At 57.7% G+C, this 16,865-nt stretch overlaps 1 protein-coding gene across 2 annotated transcripts; it reads left to right on the forward strand.

Annotated features, from left to right (window-relative positions):
• The first annotated feature begins 1,913 nt into the window (after nt 1-1,913).
• TMEM130 (transmembrane protein 130) lies at nt 1,914-16,026 on the forward strand. Of its 2 annotated transcripts, none has more exons than XM_037057818.1 (8): nt 1,914-2,184; nt 7,797-8,102; nt 9,577-9,736; nt 10,434-10,600; nt 10,838-10,922; nt 12,058-12,260; nt 14,172-14,284; nt 14,733-16,026. In XM_037057818.1, exons 1-8 carry the CDS (start codon nt 2,100-2,102, stop codon nt 14,916-14,918), a joined length of 1,305 nt encoding a protein of 434 aa, XP_036913713.1. In that variant the 5' UTR covers nt 1,914-2,099; the 3' UTR covers nt 14,919-16,026. The 2 variants fall into 2 exon arrangements, with proteins under 2 accessions (XP_036913713.1, XP_036913714.1); XM_037057819.1 differs by having other exon boundaries at nt 14,769-16,026.
• The last annotated feature ends 839 nt before the right edge of the window (nt 16,027-16,865 follow it).

A 16,865-nucleotide genomic window follows, 5' to 3' on the forward strand; every position in this document is an offset into this window, starting at 1 on the left:
GCTTCTTGGGAAATGTAGTCCTCCCGGCAGCACTACCGTGCTAATTACTACAACCCCCAGAATGCAATGAGAAGTTGCGCCTGCGTATATCGCTCAGTAAAGGCTTTCACCCCGCCCCTTTCATAACCTAAAAGAAGGAGGCGCTTAGCGCCCCTATTTCCCTCCCACCGCTGTTGCCTGCGACACGGCGTCCCTTGGCCCTGTGACTCCCGAGGCACCGTTTGAACCACCCCCGCTCCCGTCATTGGCTTACCTAAAGATTCCATCTATAGAAGGGGTTGAATCGGTTACCATCTTAGCTGGACAGAGTTGGAAAATGCTGACCTCTACGAATTCCTGGACGTGGCTCCATGCCCTGCCCCTTCCTGACAGTGCTGACCCCACAATTCCCTTCATCGCTAACTCCCAAAAATCTGTGTTCCCTTCCCAGACAGACACATTTCACATCTTGTATTAAATAGAACTTGCGACACCAGCTGATACCCTGGAGGAAAGGTATCTTGTCGGGCGGGAAACACGCTCCTTGCTCCTTCCATGTTTCCACCAACTAAGTGCTGGGATTGTGAGCGGATGTATCTAGTGCCGATTATTTCTTCCCCTGGAAGAAGAAATAAAATGGGTCGAAACACCCTTTCCTTCCCCCTGGAAGAAGTGGCCCACTTGCAAGCAAAATCCTCTCTGCTCCTCCCACCACCAAAACCCCAGAAGTAGGAGGTCCAAAGTCTGGGAAGCCTGAAAAATCGGAGGGCTGAAATCAGTGTGCTGAGTGTGGTCGTTAAGTATTGGTGGAGAGAAGGGGGAGGAGCTGTAGACGAATCTTCTGATACGTTTCGCCTTAACCACGTCGGATAAAGACCTATACAGTCAGGCCTTGACTTAACACGGGGGAAATCCCTAGGCTTCCTCGTGGCCCTAAAGCCTACCCATCATGCTGTTACCGTCTTTACCTGTTTTCTTGTCTATCTCCCCAACTAGAGGTCGGGGACAGGGTCCATTGTCATTCTCGCAGGTGAATGAGATCATTCCCCTCCTCTAAATAAAACCTTCGGAAGACTTTTCAGTTCGCCCTCATTACCTGGCCCTGCATACCTTCCAACCTCAATCATCACGTTCCAGCGACAATGGCCTTGCTCACCGAGCACCTTTCAGCTAATCCTCTGGTCTGGAATGTTCTTCCCTCAGAGTCCTACCTGGCAGGCCATGCTTGACCTCAGCTGCAAGGCCCCCTCCCTCTGGGCTCCATCCCTTGCCCAGGTACAGGGTAACACAGAGCTGGACCCAGGACCCAGGCTGTTGGTGTCCTGCCTTTAAGGACAGCTAGGCCTGGCCACCATCTAGGAGGAAAGACACCCTCTGCTCAGTCGTGGCAGGTGGGAGGGACCGCTCAGGGCAACGAGTGTCCAAAGAACAGTCTAGTCGCTGGTCATCACGGTTGTCTGAGCCTGTGGGAACGTCGCTGGGGGCCCAGGTTCGAGTCCACATCCCCCTTTACAGCAGGAACAGAGAAGGTAAACTGGGGAATAACAACAATCCCTGCCCTCAAGTCCCTCTCTCTGGAAGGAAAGAGGGTGTTTCCAGGCCCTTTGCCCAGAGCCCGGCACACAGTAGGCGCTTCATTCTGCGAATGAAGAACACCTCTAAGCCATATGCGTCATGAGCGGAGAAGGCCCCTTAAAAAGAACCCAAAGGGGCGTGCTTGCGGCTTTGCAGTGCTGCGTGGCCTCTGGGGACGCTGAGTCAGAGGCGGCGTGGAGGACGTGGGGAGGAAGCTCAGACAGGGGAAATATGGGGAGAGAGGGGCGTGGGAGGGGGGCAGATTGGAGGAGTACGGCCTGGAGAGCAGAGGGGAAGATCGTGGGAAAGAGGAGGATGCGGGGAGAGGAGGGGAGCGGGAAGGGGTGCGGGGAAGGGGCGCTGAGCAGCTGACGCGGGCAGGGGTCGGTGCGGCTGGCTGTAGCAGGCCGCGGCGCGCAGCAACACAGTGTCCCAAAGCGAGGAACAGCGAGCGCGGAGTCCGCACCTCCCCGCACAGCACGCGCCCCGCGCCCGGAGTAGCGGCCAGCGCGTCCTCTCCGGCTACTGCTGCTCCCGGAGCCGCCATGGCGCCGGCCCTCTGCCCGAGCATCAGCAGCATCCTCTGGCTCGCCTGCCTCCTGCCCTTGGCCCCGGCCGTAGTGGCTGCAGGTAAGGAGCTGTGCCAGCCGGCCGACCGGCCGGCCGCCCTCCTGGAGCCGTAGCGCGCAGCGCGCGGGGGCCTCGCCCGGAGCCTGGGCAGCAGAACTGGCGCCGTACTCCTGAGCACACCTCCCTCCTTCCCGGAGTTCGTGCACCGCGTTGCAGAGGGGGCTCCGACGGCTGGGAGCCGCGAAGCCCTCTACCCTCTCCCTTCACCCCTCTCCCCAGTAATCGCCTCGCCACTTGAGGGGGCTCCCTGCACCCCTTGGTTCCCGCTGCTGTCTCTAGAACGTCCCTATTCTGGGAGCGCGCGCAGTAACCTGAGAATCCAACCCGATTCTGGGGGACCTCGCAGGCGATGGGGGTGGGTGAGAATAGGTGAGACCAGGCATGTGCGGGGGTGGGGGTCGGCAGTCAAGCCGCAGCCCCCCAGGAAACGCGGCCAGGTTGCTCGTGGAGCAGTATTTTTGCTTTAAAACATAGCCTTGTCTGGAGAGCCTCTTCACCCCGTTTGCGTAAGTTCCCGGGTGGGAGGCGAGTTTAAAGCCCAGGAGGCTAGCATGCCATTTCCTCTCTGGGAATGATTTCCAAAATGGACCTGGAGCAGGCTCCACTGGGTCCCACACCGTGTCGCTGGTCGCGATTCTACGGTCCCCACAGCCCCACCGCTGGAAGGCCAGCACCAACTAACTCTTCTGTCTCATTTTGGCGACGAAAAAGGATCCGGGTTGTTGGGGGACAGTTGGGACGTGGGCAGCTTAATGGGGGGTGTTGACTATCACCCAACAATTTCATTTCCCCGACCCCCTCCTCATCTTAAAAGAATGGCAGAGAAAGGAAGGCAATTTGGTGCAATGAAAGCAACGAGGTAAGATTAAGACCTTGCATCTCAGGTAAGAGATTTGATGATGTAAGAGAGTTTTCTGGGAATTGCGTCTGCCCCTAGAGATGTAGATGGAAATGGGGTCTCTTGTCCACTAGGTCTGTGTCCAGAAATGACGAATGGGGCGTAAATTTCCAGAAAAAAGGGGGGGGATTATGTAAAAGTCATGTGTTGTTCCAAGCCTGGCCAGTTGCCCCCCTGATGTGGTCAAACCAGCTGGGGACGGGGGTGGGGAAAACCCACAGGGGAAAGTGAAGGCTCAGTTGCCCTTGCCACCCTCCGTGGTCCGGGTCAGCCTGAGTGGCCGGCCTCCTACCCCGGGGGTTGAGGTTGGAAGTTCTGTCCTGCCCCATTGACTCCCGGCGGTGTTACCCAGACTTAAGAGGCACACTGGGGCAGGTGCGGGGCTGTCTACCTGTGAAAAGGCAGATGTGGCCATTTTCTAGAATCGTCGGGGCCCCATGGTGGGTCAAGCTTTGTGGCGGCTGCCCCTTAGCTTTTCACTTTGGCCCCTCCAGCTCTGGGTCTCTCGGGGCACCTGTGTCACAGCCACGAGGGTGACTGTCCCTTAGGTTCAAACTTTCAAAGATGGATTTGGAGGGGTAGGGTGACAGGACCTGAGCCTGGGTCCGTCAGCCACGCAGGTCAAAGCCTTCATGGTCCCTCTCAGCCTGAATGTCCTGGACACTTCCCAGAGCCCCGAGGAAGAGGGACAGCATCACCCAGGAACTGCGAGACAACTGCTTTAAAAAATGCTTAAGAAAAAGTGCCCTTGGAGGCTCCTTGTGTCTGGACAGGTAAGGGGTCTGCCAGGAGCTATGCAAGCATCCGCCGTAGCCTTGGCCCCCCCTCCCCCCACATCCTCCTCCCCGAGAGCCTGCCTGCAGCCCCTCCTGATTCCACTCCCCTGGCAATGGATGTGTCGTGCTGACAGGCACCCATCTCTCTGCAGATACTGGGTGGCCACGAGCATGCAGCCAGCCAATGTCTCCCCCCACCTGCCAGCCTCTCTCTGGCCCACACTCCTAGCTTGGGGGTGGGCAGGACAGAGAGGGAGCAGGGAGGAGGTGGCCTCTTATCAGAGCACCTCGGTCTGTGCAGCCCGGCCTAATGCTGCCTCCCAGCCCGAGGGAGAGAGAACAGGACCCAGCCTCGTGGTGCGGATCTGCTCTGCGGTCACAGGCAGTGGTGTGACCCCAGGGGGCTCGGAGAGCTCAGTCCCTTGATGTGAAACACACACCTTATCTTGGGGAGGCTTCTGCTGCAGCTCCTGGAATTCCCTCTTTGGGACGTGGGTGAGGGGAAAGGCTAGAGCCGTGGGGACAGGCAGCATTGCCACAAGGCGAAGGGGGACCGTTGAGGTCACACTCATGCACCTCCCAGTTTTGCTGAGTCCCACAGGTCTCTCCTGAGCTCCCTGAAGGTAGGAGGTATGTGTGCACTTCTGGGTCACCTTAACACCTGTGGGGGTGGGGCCCAAGGACAGGTGAACTGTGTCCTGGGACATTGCCAGGTCGCCTGGCCCCTCTGCCACACCCTTCTCTCCAGGTGCCACTCAGCACCAGCATTGTTGAACACCCACTATGTGCTAAGCGCTTTGCTAGGCAGGGGGAGATGGAGATGAGCACTGCCCTAAAGCAGATTGTATCGCACGCAGTGGGGAAGATAGAAAGCCATTATCCCAAGGTGGGCTTGGGACAGTTGTGTTCAGGCTGTTGAGAGAGCACCAAGGAGGCCTCCCGGAGGAGATTAGGCACAAGGTGGGGAAGGGCAGTGAGGACAGCATGGGCAAAGGCCCTGAGGTTAGGAAGGACAGCACGTTGGGGGAGCTGCACGAGTTAGAGTGGCTACAGTGTGGGCATGCCAGGAGGTGAATTTGGACTCCACCCTGGGACTGGCCAGTTTACCTGTTGTGTGGGGTGGCGGAGAGTGGGGCAGGACTCGGGCCAAGGGCCCGGGGCAGGATGCAGTGGTCATCCAGACAGGGCTTAGGCAATGTTAGCAGTGATGGAGAGGAGGCGTCAACAGAGTGCTACGTGAAGCGGGTGGTAGGTTTGGGGAGGGGAGAAATGCAGAGGTTCTAGAACATTACCCTATTCCCACAGGACTTTGGGTAATGAAGGGAAAGTTTGGGTCTCTGCAGCCCAGAAGAATAGCTAATAACCACTTAGCCATTAGATGCTCAAAATGTGGCTAGTACAGTTGAGGAATGGAATTTATAGCATTCATTAAATGTGAGTCCTTAACTTCGCTTAATTGTTCAGTGCAGGTCTGGGGCCCAGAGAGTAGGTTTGTATTACTGGGCTCCACAGCATTTAGGAGGCACCTGAAACCACAGGGTAGGGGGTTCGGGGAGGAGGGGCATGTCTGCAGGGTGGGTGGGGCCTGGGGCCGGAAAGGTGTGGGGGGAGAGTGACCTGAGCTACCAGCCCTGCCCCTTTTCCTTCCCCCTCACCCCTTCTGCCCAGGTGTGCACTGCCGAAGGCTGCACTCTCTCGCCTCAGGCCCTTCAGAAATCTCACCTGCGGAGGAAAGTTACAAAGTACAGGAAAAGGGTCACAAGCGTGCAGTCATGTTCTCAACCAGAGCATGGCGGGGGGGCGGGGGGGGGCCTGCGAGTGCAGTACCTGCTTGAGCAGTTGTCACGCATGTGTGGAAATTCATGTCAGGGCAACCATAGACACACTTTGAAAGTGCTGTCCTGTGAAAATAAAATAATCCCAAATGGCGTGCAGAGTATGATTGTGACTAAATGAAAACATTTTTATGCATGAGAAAGAGACAGGAAGACGGCGACAGGATAGCAGGTGCTGTCTTTGGGAGGGAGGATGACATGACATTTCTAATACTCTTTTACACATATGTGCGAACTTTATGATGGAAACAAGCCTTATTTTAAGTCTTACCTTGTTTATAGGATAAAATATGCAACTATCTAAAGCAGTGGAATAATAATGACTTAGGGAAACGCCTGAGATTCAGAATTGAAAAGAACAATAGACTGTCTAATCCCAGATTAAGAGCAGGTTAACCAGATAGTAGGAGCCCTGGCCAGTGGTTGGAGCGTCATCCCATCACTGAAGGGTCACGGGTTTGATTCCCAGTCAGGGCACAAACCTGGGTTGTGGGTTTGCTCCCTGGTCTGGGGGGCATGTGACCCCAGTCCGGGCATGGGCAGGAGGCAACCCATCCATGCTTCTCTCCTGCATCCCTGTTTCTCTCTCCTCCTCTCTCCATCTCTTTAAAAGCAATGAGGAAAAAAAATGATGTCCTTGAGTGAGGGGAAAAAAAAGAAAAAGGAAATGCCCAAATCTGTTAACAATGATTGTTACTGATTGCTTTATTTTTTAATAAAATATTGTTAATTAATTAAATAATTCATTTATAGAGAGAGGGCAAGGGAAGGAGAAAGAGAGGGAGTGAAACATCAGTGTGAGAGAGAAACATTGACTGCTTGCCTTTCGAATGTGCCCTGACTGGAGACCAAACCTGCACCCAAGGCATGTGCTCTGACTGGGAGTCGAACCTCCAACCTTTCGGTTTGATGCCCAACCAACTGAGGCACACCGGCTGGGGCTTTCATAAAATATATTTTTTAAACTTTTAAAAAAGATTTTACTTATTTATCTTTAGAAGGAAAGGGAAGGAGAGAGGGAGAGAAATATCAATGTATGGTTGCCTCTCGTGGGTCCCCCACTGGGAACTGGCCCACAACCCAGGCATGTACCCTGACTGGGAATCGAACTGCGATCGTGTGGTTCACAGGCCTGCGCTCAATCCACTGAGCTACATCAGCCAAGGCATAAAATACTTTTATTTTTTGTTTTATGCTTTATTGGCAGGTTGCGGTTAGTCTTATCTTCAATGTGGGGGTTAGGGGGAGTGTTATTTAAAAGCTCTGCATCCCACACGCTGAAGGTCCCGCTCACCATTGGCAACCTGCAAGGTTGATGCCGGGGTTTCCTGTAAGAGCTGCACCCCCATATTTTGGGTCCAGGTTCCTGAGGAGTAGAAGCCTCTGGAATCACAGAGTTCCAGTGTTGGCCCTGACCGGACCCCCAGAGGCCGCTGAGAGCAGTGCAGCCCGATGGAACCCTCTGGGGCAGTGAGGGGTTCTGGGTCCATACTGTGGACCCATACCAGTCACCACTGTGACCCCCAGTCACAGGTGGCCAGTTGCTCCCGCGTTGGGTAGTGTCAGTCTAGAACCTCTCACATTTTAGGTCGAGAAACTCAGACCGAGAGAGAAGGAAGGGGCCTTGGCTGGGATCAGAGTGGGCCTTCTTCACACTCCAGGCGCCCAGCTTGTGCCAGGGGCCGGACTCAGCTCTGAGTGTCGAGTTGGAGTTCTGTGGGCACAGACTAGTGTCCAGTGGGGGGGGACGGCGGGCGTTTCTCAGCAGCAGCTGCCGGGGTTCCTTGCGAGATGTGCGCGGGCAGTCACGAATCAGAGCTGAGATGCTGTCCAGGCAGGGCAGGCTCGGGCCACGCACATGCCCTGTGATATAAACCGTGGACCCTGAGAAGGGTGTGTGGTTCGGAGCCAGCTGGGCCCAGGTCTGGATCTGAGCTTGACGGCGAACTCCTCATATGAGTCTTGGGCAAGTCACCTGGACTGCCTGGGCCTCAGATCCTCCACCTGTAAAGTAGACCAATAGAAGCTGGCTCAGAGGGTGGCCGTGCGGTTCCTTGCCCTGTCCCCCTTCTGAAATGTAGTTTTTGGTTTTTTGGCTCCTAGGCCTGTATGAGCTTCACCTCACCACGGATAGTCCTGCCACCACAGGGGCAGAAGTGACCGTCACGGCTAGCCTGGTGCCCAGTGACAACGGCAGCCTGGACCTGCCCACCGACGCTCACTTCTACCGCTTCCACTGGATCCACTCGCCACTGCTGCTCACGGGGAAAACCGAGGAGGCCCTCAGCTCCTCCATCCGTGCCGTGGGGAGCGCGCCCGGGGACTTCCCTGTCTCTGTCTGGGTCACCGCCGCCCACTGCCAGAAGTGTCAGCCCGTGGCCAGGAGCCGCCTCCTGCTCTCCATCACAGGTGGGGACTGGTCCTGTCTGCTACCCTGCCTTCAGACTCTGGGTGCAGAGCAAAACATCCAGCCCCGTGAGTAATTGCAGACATGCACATTAGACCCTTGGGTCCTGCTCCATTATCAGTGGAGTTAACAGAGGATCAGAATGTGGTAAAACCCTCCGACGCAGGGCTGTGCTGAAACCTCCAGTTCAAGTACCTGTTGCTGCTGGGGGTGTAAGTTAATCCAGCCCCTTGGAGAGCAGCTGGTTCAAGGGTATCCATTCATCTACTCTTTGGCCCCTTCACCTTCATTCTCTCTTTCTCCCTCACCCTCCTTCCTTCCTTCCAAGAAGTTCCTGCTCTCTCGGAGTTTGCAGTCTCTTAATGAGTTTATCTTGAGGAAATAAACCTCCATTTGGGTGATGCTCTGTGCACAAAGATGTTCATCGCAGCGGTGTTTACAATAATAGAGGGAAACAGGAACAAGCTAAGTATGCAGCCACGGGGTATTGAAATCATCTGTGCCATGAACAATAATGACTTTTACACAGAGTTTGTAATGCCCTGGAGAAAACCCAGGCTTGTCAAGCTTTAAAAAGCGAGACAAAATTTTATCACTCATTTCATCGAGTGTGTTTATTAAACGTATACACATGCATGCACCAACACTTTGCAATTCTTCAAAAGTGTCCACAATGGTTGTGTTTACGTGATAGGATGATTCTTTGCTTTCCATCCCACTTTCCAGCATTTTCCAAATGAGCATGATTGAGCACACCTCTCCATTTTTGTGGTTTAAAAAAATCAGTTCTTCAATTTTTAAAAAAATATTTTATTTATCCGTTTTTAGACAGAGGGGAAGGAGGGAGAAAGAGAGGGAGAGAAACATCAATGTGTGGTTGCCTCTTGTGCACCCCCTACTGGGAACCTGGCCCATAACCGAGGCATGTGCCCTGAGTGGGAATCGAACTGGAGACCCTTTGGTTCGCAGGCCAGTGCTGAATCCACCGGGCCACACCAGCCAGGGCTTCTGTTCAGATTTCTTTAGAGAAGGACACAGAATGGAGGTCCTCACCCAGCCCTGCACGTGGGGTGTGGAGATGCGATCCGTGGAACTGATTGCATTTTTTAAGGCTCGTCTGATCCTTTGAAATATTTCCCAGAAGTTACTTTTCAAAGCCTGTGCATTTCCTTCTGATTCTGGGCATCTTTTGTGCCAGAAAGTTCGGGGTCCCAGTGAAAGGGGTACAGGTGAGAAGCGATGCATATCACACCTGCTGTACGTCTTCAGCAGGTTTGCACAGCAGGAGCAGTGACTTCGGGGACACACCCCTCTATGTACAGTGACCTGCAGGGTCCCCTGTCACCGGCACCCAGCTCTGACAGGGAATATCAGGTGGGGAGAGGCTGTTCGGTGGGCAGGCAGGTGAGGTCGCTGCTGACTCCCCCCCACCCCCACATCTCGGTGGGCTCACCTCCCTCTGCCTCTCTCTCCCAGAGTTCATTGCGGGGAACCTCGCTGTCGCCCAGAACACGTCCCTGCCCTGGCCCACCTCCTATCTCACCAAGACCGTCCTCAAAGTGTCCTTCCTCCTCCATGACCCTAGCGGCTTCTTCAAGACTGCCGCGTTTCTCTACAGCTGGGACTTTGGAGATGGGTACGTAATTACCCCCAGGAGGCCCCAAGGCTTCGCTCAGCCCGCGGTCCTGGCCCTGTGCTCCCAGGCAGGGTGCTCGGTGCCGCCCCGCCTTCCCCCGCTCACTCTCACTCCACATGCTCCTTGAACACCTGCTCTGTGCTAAATTTGGGCTGTGCATGGGGACCAGTGGTGAGCCTGCAAATTAATAGAGGTCACGGGTGCCCCAAATGGCCCTTTAAAAAAAGGTCCAGGTAGGAGCGATTTTATTCTCCATTTGACTTTGGAGGGACCTATTCTGACTTTGTTTCCCAGGCTTTTCCCCCAACAAGCCAGGCTACAGGAGGCAGGTCAGGAAGTGGGGGTCAGGCAGGTCACGGACACCTCAAGTTCGTGCAAGGGCAGTGCTCCGTGGAGACCTCTCACCCACCTGAGTCCCCCCAGTCCCACAGGCTGAGCCCGTAAGTCCCACGGCAGGGGTGGGGGCGGGGAGTGGTGAAGGGTTACAGAGCCTTCGATGAGCCTGGACAGCGGGTGTGCGGGCCCGGGGCTCGATCTGCTCCCTGGACGCCCGAGGAAGGCCCAGACTGGGGAGGCCGCTGCTGCGACCGGCAGGTTTGCTCATGAGGGACCGGGCGTGTCACTGCGCAGCCACCCTTGACTCTCAGAAGTCCCATGAGTCACTTCAGTCCTCTGACTCCTCCTTGTCACCTTATAGCACCCAGATGGTGACCGAAGACCCGGTGGTCTATTATAACTATTCCATCATCGGGACCTTCACCGTGAAGCTCCAAGTGGTGGCGGAGTGGGAACAGACCACGCTGCATGCTGGGAAGGGCGTCGTGCAGAAGACGGGGAACTTCTCCGCCTCGCTGAAGCTGCAGGGTGGGTCTCGGGGGGCTGGTGCAGGCGGAGTGCTTCCTGTTACCTGGCCACATCGGCCTCTGGTCAAGGGCACAAGGCGCAGCGGACTGTGCCTCAGTCTGCTACTCGGGGAGGAGACACCGGAACCCATCTCTGCCTGGCTTTAGTGGGAGGGGGGCGGTCCTACAGCCCAGGCCCTGGGAGCCCTGAGACATCTGCCCTTAGCCACCAGGTTGAATGGGGTCCTCTGCTTTTCAGAAACTCTTCGAGGCATCCAGGTCTTGGGGCCCAACCAAATTCAGACCTTCCAAAAGATGACAGTGACCTTGAACTTCCTGGGGAGGTAAGTGAACCCCAGAGCACTCTGTGCATGGCCCGCAGCTCAGCCCACTCTCTCCCGATGGTGATCCTGAGGCTGCTCCTTAGCCTGAGAGGCCCCGTGTCTGGGGGCTCTTGGAAGGACAATCCCTCCCAGGCCCTTGTCCGTGCCATGGCTGTGAGCACAGCTCTGTTCTCAGGGTCCAGGGGAGAAAGCACGGGCCTTTTGGGGCTGTCCGCAGTGTGGGCCTCAAGGCAAAGGCAGTGAGGGACCACTCCTGTGAACAGCCCTCTGTATGTGACTTGGGTCTGCTTTCCAGGCTCCTGGAAAGCAAGCCATCTCATGTAGGACGCGGCCCAGCTCTTGGCAAGACTGGCATTAAACAGTTTGCAGCAAGGGACACAGCGCAGAGGCCAGGAGGGTTTGCCTCACGAGGACAGAAGGAGCTGCAGGGGGCAGCAGTCATGTCCCAGCCCTGCAGCGACTCTCCTGGGGAGAGTCCTGCCCCGGGACCTGCCCGCCCCGTGGGGACGACTCCAAGGGAGGCGGGGCTGGACAGAGAGTGAGCAGCGTGGCCGAGGAAGGAGAGAGACTTGCTGAGGGCTGGGGGTGGCTTCTAACGCTTTTGGGGGGCTTTGGGGGCAGGAGCTCAGTCCTCGGAGGTGGGGTGGGAAGCCACGTGGGCACGCTGAGCGTGCGTTTCACTTGAGCCTGGCGTCGTGTGAGACGGGAGTTCCCAGTGGGCGCTCCTCAGGTGGCCCTGTGTCTCCAGCTTCTGAGCCCGGGGGCAGGCGGGTAACACGAAACGCTCTCGGCCCCTTTAACCCCACGGGGAGCCCATATGCCCTTTCAGACTCCCCTCAGGCACCAGCTCCTCTAGGAGGCATCACGGCGCACTGCGCGTGGCGCCGGGTATCCATTCTGCCTCGTCCAGCAGTCTGCGCGTGGCGCTGTCTGTCTCACCGCCCGGAGTCCCCTCGGGGGTCCACGGCCAGCTCTAGGTGCTCTCTCCGCCCGGTCTGGAAGGTGCGAAGTGGAGGCCAGGACAGCTGGGTGTTCTGTCCTGGGAAGTTCATCGCCGCCTGGCCTTTCTTGGACCTGGTCTGTGTTCATACTCCCCGCGGAGCCACTTCTGACCACTGCCCGCATGTCCCCGCAGCCCCCCGATAACCGTGTGTTGGTGCCTCAAGCCCGAGTGCCTCCCGCTGGAGGAAGGGGAGTGTCACCCCCTGTCAGTGGCCAGCGCGGCCTACAACCTGACCCACGTCTTCCGGAACCCCGGGGACTACTGCTTCAGCATCTGGGCTGAGAATGTCATCAGCAAGACACACCAGTACCACAGGATCCAGGTGTGGCCCTCCAGTAAGTGACACCCCCCTTCCGCTTCAGAGCCACTCTGCCCCCAGGCCACTGGGGCCAAGCCGTCCACAACAGCCCCTCCAACACTAGAATCATCAGTAGCCCCACTGACTCCAACCGACACCGCTGACCGACTGCCCACACCCTTCTCCGACCAATTCCACCAGTGCCACCAATCCGCCTGGCAGCACCACCCTCGACATCACACCCCCGGCAGCACCAACAGCCACCTCAGCCACCACCAGCCACCTGGAGCGGCTCTGCTGTTGCCATGGTCACATGCACCGCTGACCGCTGTTCCAGCACCGTCCAGAACCAGCAGGCAGCTCTGTGATCGCTACACCCACCTGCACCCTCCTTAACACCCCTCCTGCCAGTCCCTCGCCACTGGGACCAATGCCATCACCACCATGCCACCCCAGCCTCTCTGCTCGCTTGCTGCCCCCACCATCGTGGTCAATGTCCCCTCCATGTTACCAGTGCCACCATGAACACTCCCACACGGAACGAGCCTCCATGATCGCAATGTATCTCCATTCACCCCCTGCCCAGCGCAGCGTCTCTGTCCACCAGGGTGCGGTCACCACCACTCAAACCAGCATCCCCGGGGGTGACTGGGATGCACGGGGCTGTCGTGAAGTGTGAGCAGCTCAGGGTGTGCGTGGTGCGGTCCCTCTCGCTCACAGGGATGCCCGGCCTGTCCCCCCAAGCACTCTCCCCATGGCCGTCACCAGGCCCAGCCCCTGGCTCAGGGCCGCAGCCGCGGGCGATATATGTCAGCTCTTCCCCTTCGTCTCCCAGGGGGCTCTCCTGTGACCCGAGTCGAGTGCTCCCCTACGTGGGGTAGAGACTTGGGTCCCAGACCTCTCGGGGATGATCTCCCAGATGCCCAGTCAGGTCCCCCTGTATAGTACAAAGTGGGGAGCCCTCCCAGCTGCCCTGTCCCCAAGGCGGGCCCTGTCTCCTCAAGTCTCCCCAGTCCCTGCACCCCACTCCAAGCCCTGGCTGAGCTTGTGGGACAAGCAGATTCTGACCCCAGGGTGCCCTTGGGGGCCTGGGGCCCTGCCTCCCCCAGCACCTCCTGGTTACTGAGTTCCCAGGAAAGCCCTGGATTTGGCGGACAAGAGAGCGCTCTGGGTAATCCATACCACCTTTCCTTGGGCAACGGACCCTCACAGCGTATGCTGGTGTCTGTGGGCAGGGAACGCAGGAGGAGGTGAGCGGAGAGTGAGGGGAACTCACACCTGCTAATCACCTGCCACGCACCTGGCACATTCACACCTCACCCGGTCAGGTCCCCTGGTCTGGGTGCAGCATTGGCATCGGGTAGACTGGTCAGAGCCAGGATTTGAACTCAGGGCCCCCTGACGTTAGACCCTGGGCTCTTCTTGCTCTGCCCTGGGGCTTCCTGACACGGGGATCAGTGAGTGATCCCAGGGCTTCCAGAGGGCAAGAAGCTGCAACAGAGGGCACAGCGGGGCGTGGGTGCCCTCACAGCGTGGTGTCCCTTCCCCACCGCCAGTCGAGGCTGTGACGTCTTTGATGGCCTGGACTCGGAAGTCCTGAGACACCACCCCTGTCATAAGCTGTTCACTAGGGACAAGTCACTAAGTCCAGCCAGCACTCAGGGGTGGGGACTTCAGCTGCGCCTCTTGGAAGTTCCTATCAACAACTTGTGGACGTACCGTATTCTAAGCCCTCGCACACGCCAACCTGGTTTTCGTGAAATCCTGGCTTTGCCTTCTGAAGCTGCCTGGCTGAGAGGCATGCACACAAGGAAAGAGCTCCTGGGGCGGGGGTGGGGGTGGGGGTTGACTCTTCTCTCCCCCCGCCCCCACCGTGGGGCATGGCCTCCTGAGAGCTGGCCTGCAGCCCGAACACCCAGGCCCATGACTTGTGCTTTCTCACTCCTAGGCGTCCAGCCAGCTGTCTTCGCTTTACCCTGTGCCACGCTCATCACCATGATGCTGGCCTTCATCATGTACATGACCTTGAGGAACGCCACTCACCAGAAGGACATGGTGGAGGTGGGTGCTCAGGAGGGTGGGGGCTGGGCCCCGGGGCCCTGAGAGGATGAGGATGGAGTGGGGGTGTGTGGAGAGGACATGGGGGCCAGGCCAGAGGGCTTGGAAGGGGTCTGGATCCCAACGCCAGGCCGTGGGGCTGGGGGAGACGTGCCCAATAGGCACCTGCAAACCAGGGAAAATGGCTGAGTTGGCTCCTTCCCACTTGACTTTCCTCCTGTGCTCACCCCTTGCCTGGCAGCTGGGCCCATGAGCTCCTGAGGCAGAGGGCCACCGGAAGAGGGAGATCCAGGGAGCAGAAAAGCCCGGGGCACGGTGATGTGCTGTGTGGGACCAGAAAGGTGTTTCTGTGCATGGTGCCGCCAGCTTGTGAGGCTGCCTTGTGTGGGGCCGCCTTGTGTGGGGCTCCCGGGGGGCGGGCGATTGACCCGTGGGGTTTTGTTCATCACAGGTGGCTGATTTTGACTTTTCCCCCATGTCTGACAAGAACACGGAGCCACCCACGGGGGGCAAGTGCTGTCAGATGTGCTGCGGCCCCTTCCTGCTGGAGACGCCCTCCGAGTACCTGGAGGTGGTCCGTGAGAACCACGGGCTGCTGCCGCCCCTCTATAAGTCCGTCAAAACGTACACAGTGTGAGCGCCCCCCACCCCTCTCAGCTTTACTGACTGCCAGCCGGATGCTGGGGCGAGGTGGGGCCTGCCCCCAGCAGGAGGGGTCCATGTGTGCGGGGCTGTCCGCCCTGGCCGTCCGGCCGTCTGTACAGTCCAGCCACTGCCACAAGTCCCCTCGTCGCACCCCCAGCCATCGTTGGTCCATCTGTGCAGCCCAGCCACCACCATGAGCCCCTCTCAGTCAGCCCCACTCTGCCCCTCGCCTTTGAAGAGGCCCCAAGCGGGTGGACACAGTGCTCTGATGCAGTCCCTCCTCGCTCCGGGCGTGCCTGGCCGTCCCTTGCCCGACCCTCCCGTGTTGGCACGCCTGCCGTCTACCTGGGGTTCGAGCTTCCGCCCTGAGAGCTAGGAGCAAGGTCGCAGACGGCTAGGGATGCATCATGAAAGGTCGCTTGTAGAGACAGGTAGGCACACACATGTGTGCCGCACGGACACCTCCAACAGTTTTCTCCACATCAGTTCAGTCAGTCACTGGGATGTACCCTGAATTGGAACCAAGATGAAATCTGACCTTTTCCACTTGGGCCCAACGGCTCCTGGGCCTGGTCTGTCCCTTTGTGCACTGTCCCTGTGGCTCTCTGGTCCCACTGGAAGGACACCTTGTTTCCTGCTTGCTTGCTGGGGGCAGGGCAAATACTTGGTGAGTGCACAGTGCTTTTATAAATAACACCCTCTTATACTAAGACCACGTTAACTCCCACTGAGGAAAAGGCCTTGAAGCAAAGAGGAGTCAAGCCGGTGGGGACTTGGAGTCCCTGGGAGGGGACAGTGGTCTTGCCACCCCGCTGCCCCCAGGAGGCCCTAAGAGGGAAGAGATGGGAACCAAGCCGGTCCTCTCCCTTGCAGCCCAGTGGCTGGGGCAGGCAGCACAGGTGGAGGGAGCAGTTTATGGGTGCAGAGGAGACACGATAGGCCCCAGCAGGGTGCTGGGAGCAACCTGAGCCTCTGTTTGGTGGGGGCAGGAACTCAGCTGCTGTAGACGTCTGCTCTCAGACTTTCTGCAGAAAACACTGTTGTGCAGCTCATTCTCACGAAATACGCCATCATTGCCGAATAAAGTTTGTGTGCTGTGAGTATAGTCTCATCTGTGGGGCAGCCTGGGGCTCTTACTTCCCCACGCACGGGCGTTTGAGTGGTTCTCGGCCACGCAGAACATCCCGTCTCCTGTGAAGGGACAGGATGGAGCTGCTGTCTGGGGCTGGGTCAGGGATTCTCAAACCACTGTCACTGACCAATCAGATTCTGAGGAGGGTCTGGTGGGGGGGTCTCTTGGAGGTGGGTCCAGGCGCCCCCTGGTGACCAATGTACAGCCAAGTCTGACACTGGATCAGACTCTAGATCAAGAGGGAATGTCCGCCAGGTCTGGGCACTGGCTAGAAATGCAGGTCCTCAGGCCCCGCCCACACCTGATTCAGCTCCTAGGGAGGGGGCTATGGCCCGTGTCTCCACGGCCCCCCGGGATCTCGGTGTGCCAGTGAAGTGTGAGAACCCTGATCTCCAGCAGGGATCCTCAGACTTGGACTTGAATGTACATGAAAAGCGCGGGAGGTCTTGTTCAGTGACATGCCCTCAGAGGACAGCTGGAGTGCGCCCCAAGATTCTGCATCTCTAAAAAGACCCTGCTGGTCTCAGGGCCACAGGCTGCCCAAACTCTCTGGGTCGACACCCTTCCTAAGCGCTTTTCCTTCTGTAAGAGGTTTGGGTGTTTCTCTTCATTACCTCCGCTCTCCCACCACCCCGAGCACCCAGCACCCAGCAGGTGCACCCCAAGCTGAACAAAGATGGGAATTGACCCCACCTCCACCCCATGCTGTACCACTCAGGGAAACCCCACTTTGAGTGAACAAAGCCATTTGGGGAAGTTTCTAGGGCTTTAGCATCATTGGCCTGAGGGGCAGATGCCGCCACATGC

The sequence above is a fragment of the Sturnira hondurensis genome, unplaced genomic scaffold, assembly GCF_014824575.4.
Source record: "Sturnira hondurensis isolate 20B ecotype Veracruz unplaced genomic scaffold, ASM1482457v3 Scaffold0009733, whole genome shotgun sequence".
NCBI classification, from domain to species: Eukaryota; Metazoa; Chordata; class Mammalia; order Chiroptera; family Phyllostomidae; genus Sturnira; species Sturnira hondurensis.

Excerpts from the sequence above, each read along its gene's own strand:
- TMEM130 (XM_037057818.1), top strand. The coding sequence starts at position 2,100 with ATGGCGCCGGCCCTCTGCCCGAGCATCAGCAGCATCCTCTGGCTCGCC. Across the intron at positions 8,103-9,576 it reads CCTCCTGCTCTCCATCACAG|AGTTCATTGCGGGGAACCTC; the intron begins GTGGGGACTGGT and ends TCTCTCTCCCAG. Across the intron at positions 10,923-12,057 it reads ACCTTGAACTTCCTGGGGAG|CCCCCCGATAACCGTGTGTT; the intron begins GTAAGTGAACCC and ends ATGTCCCCGCAG.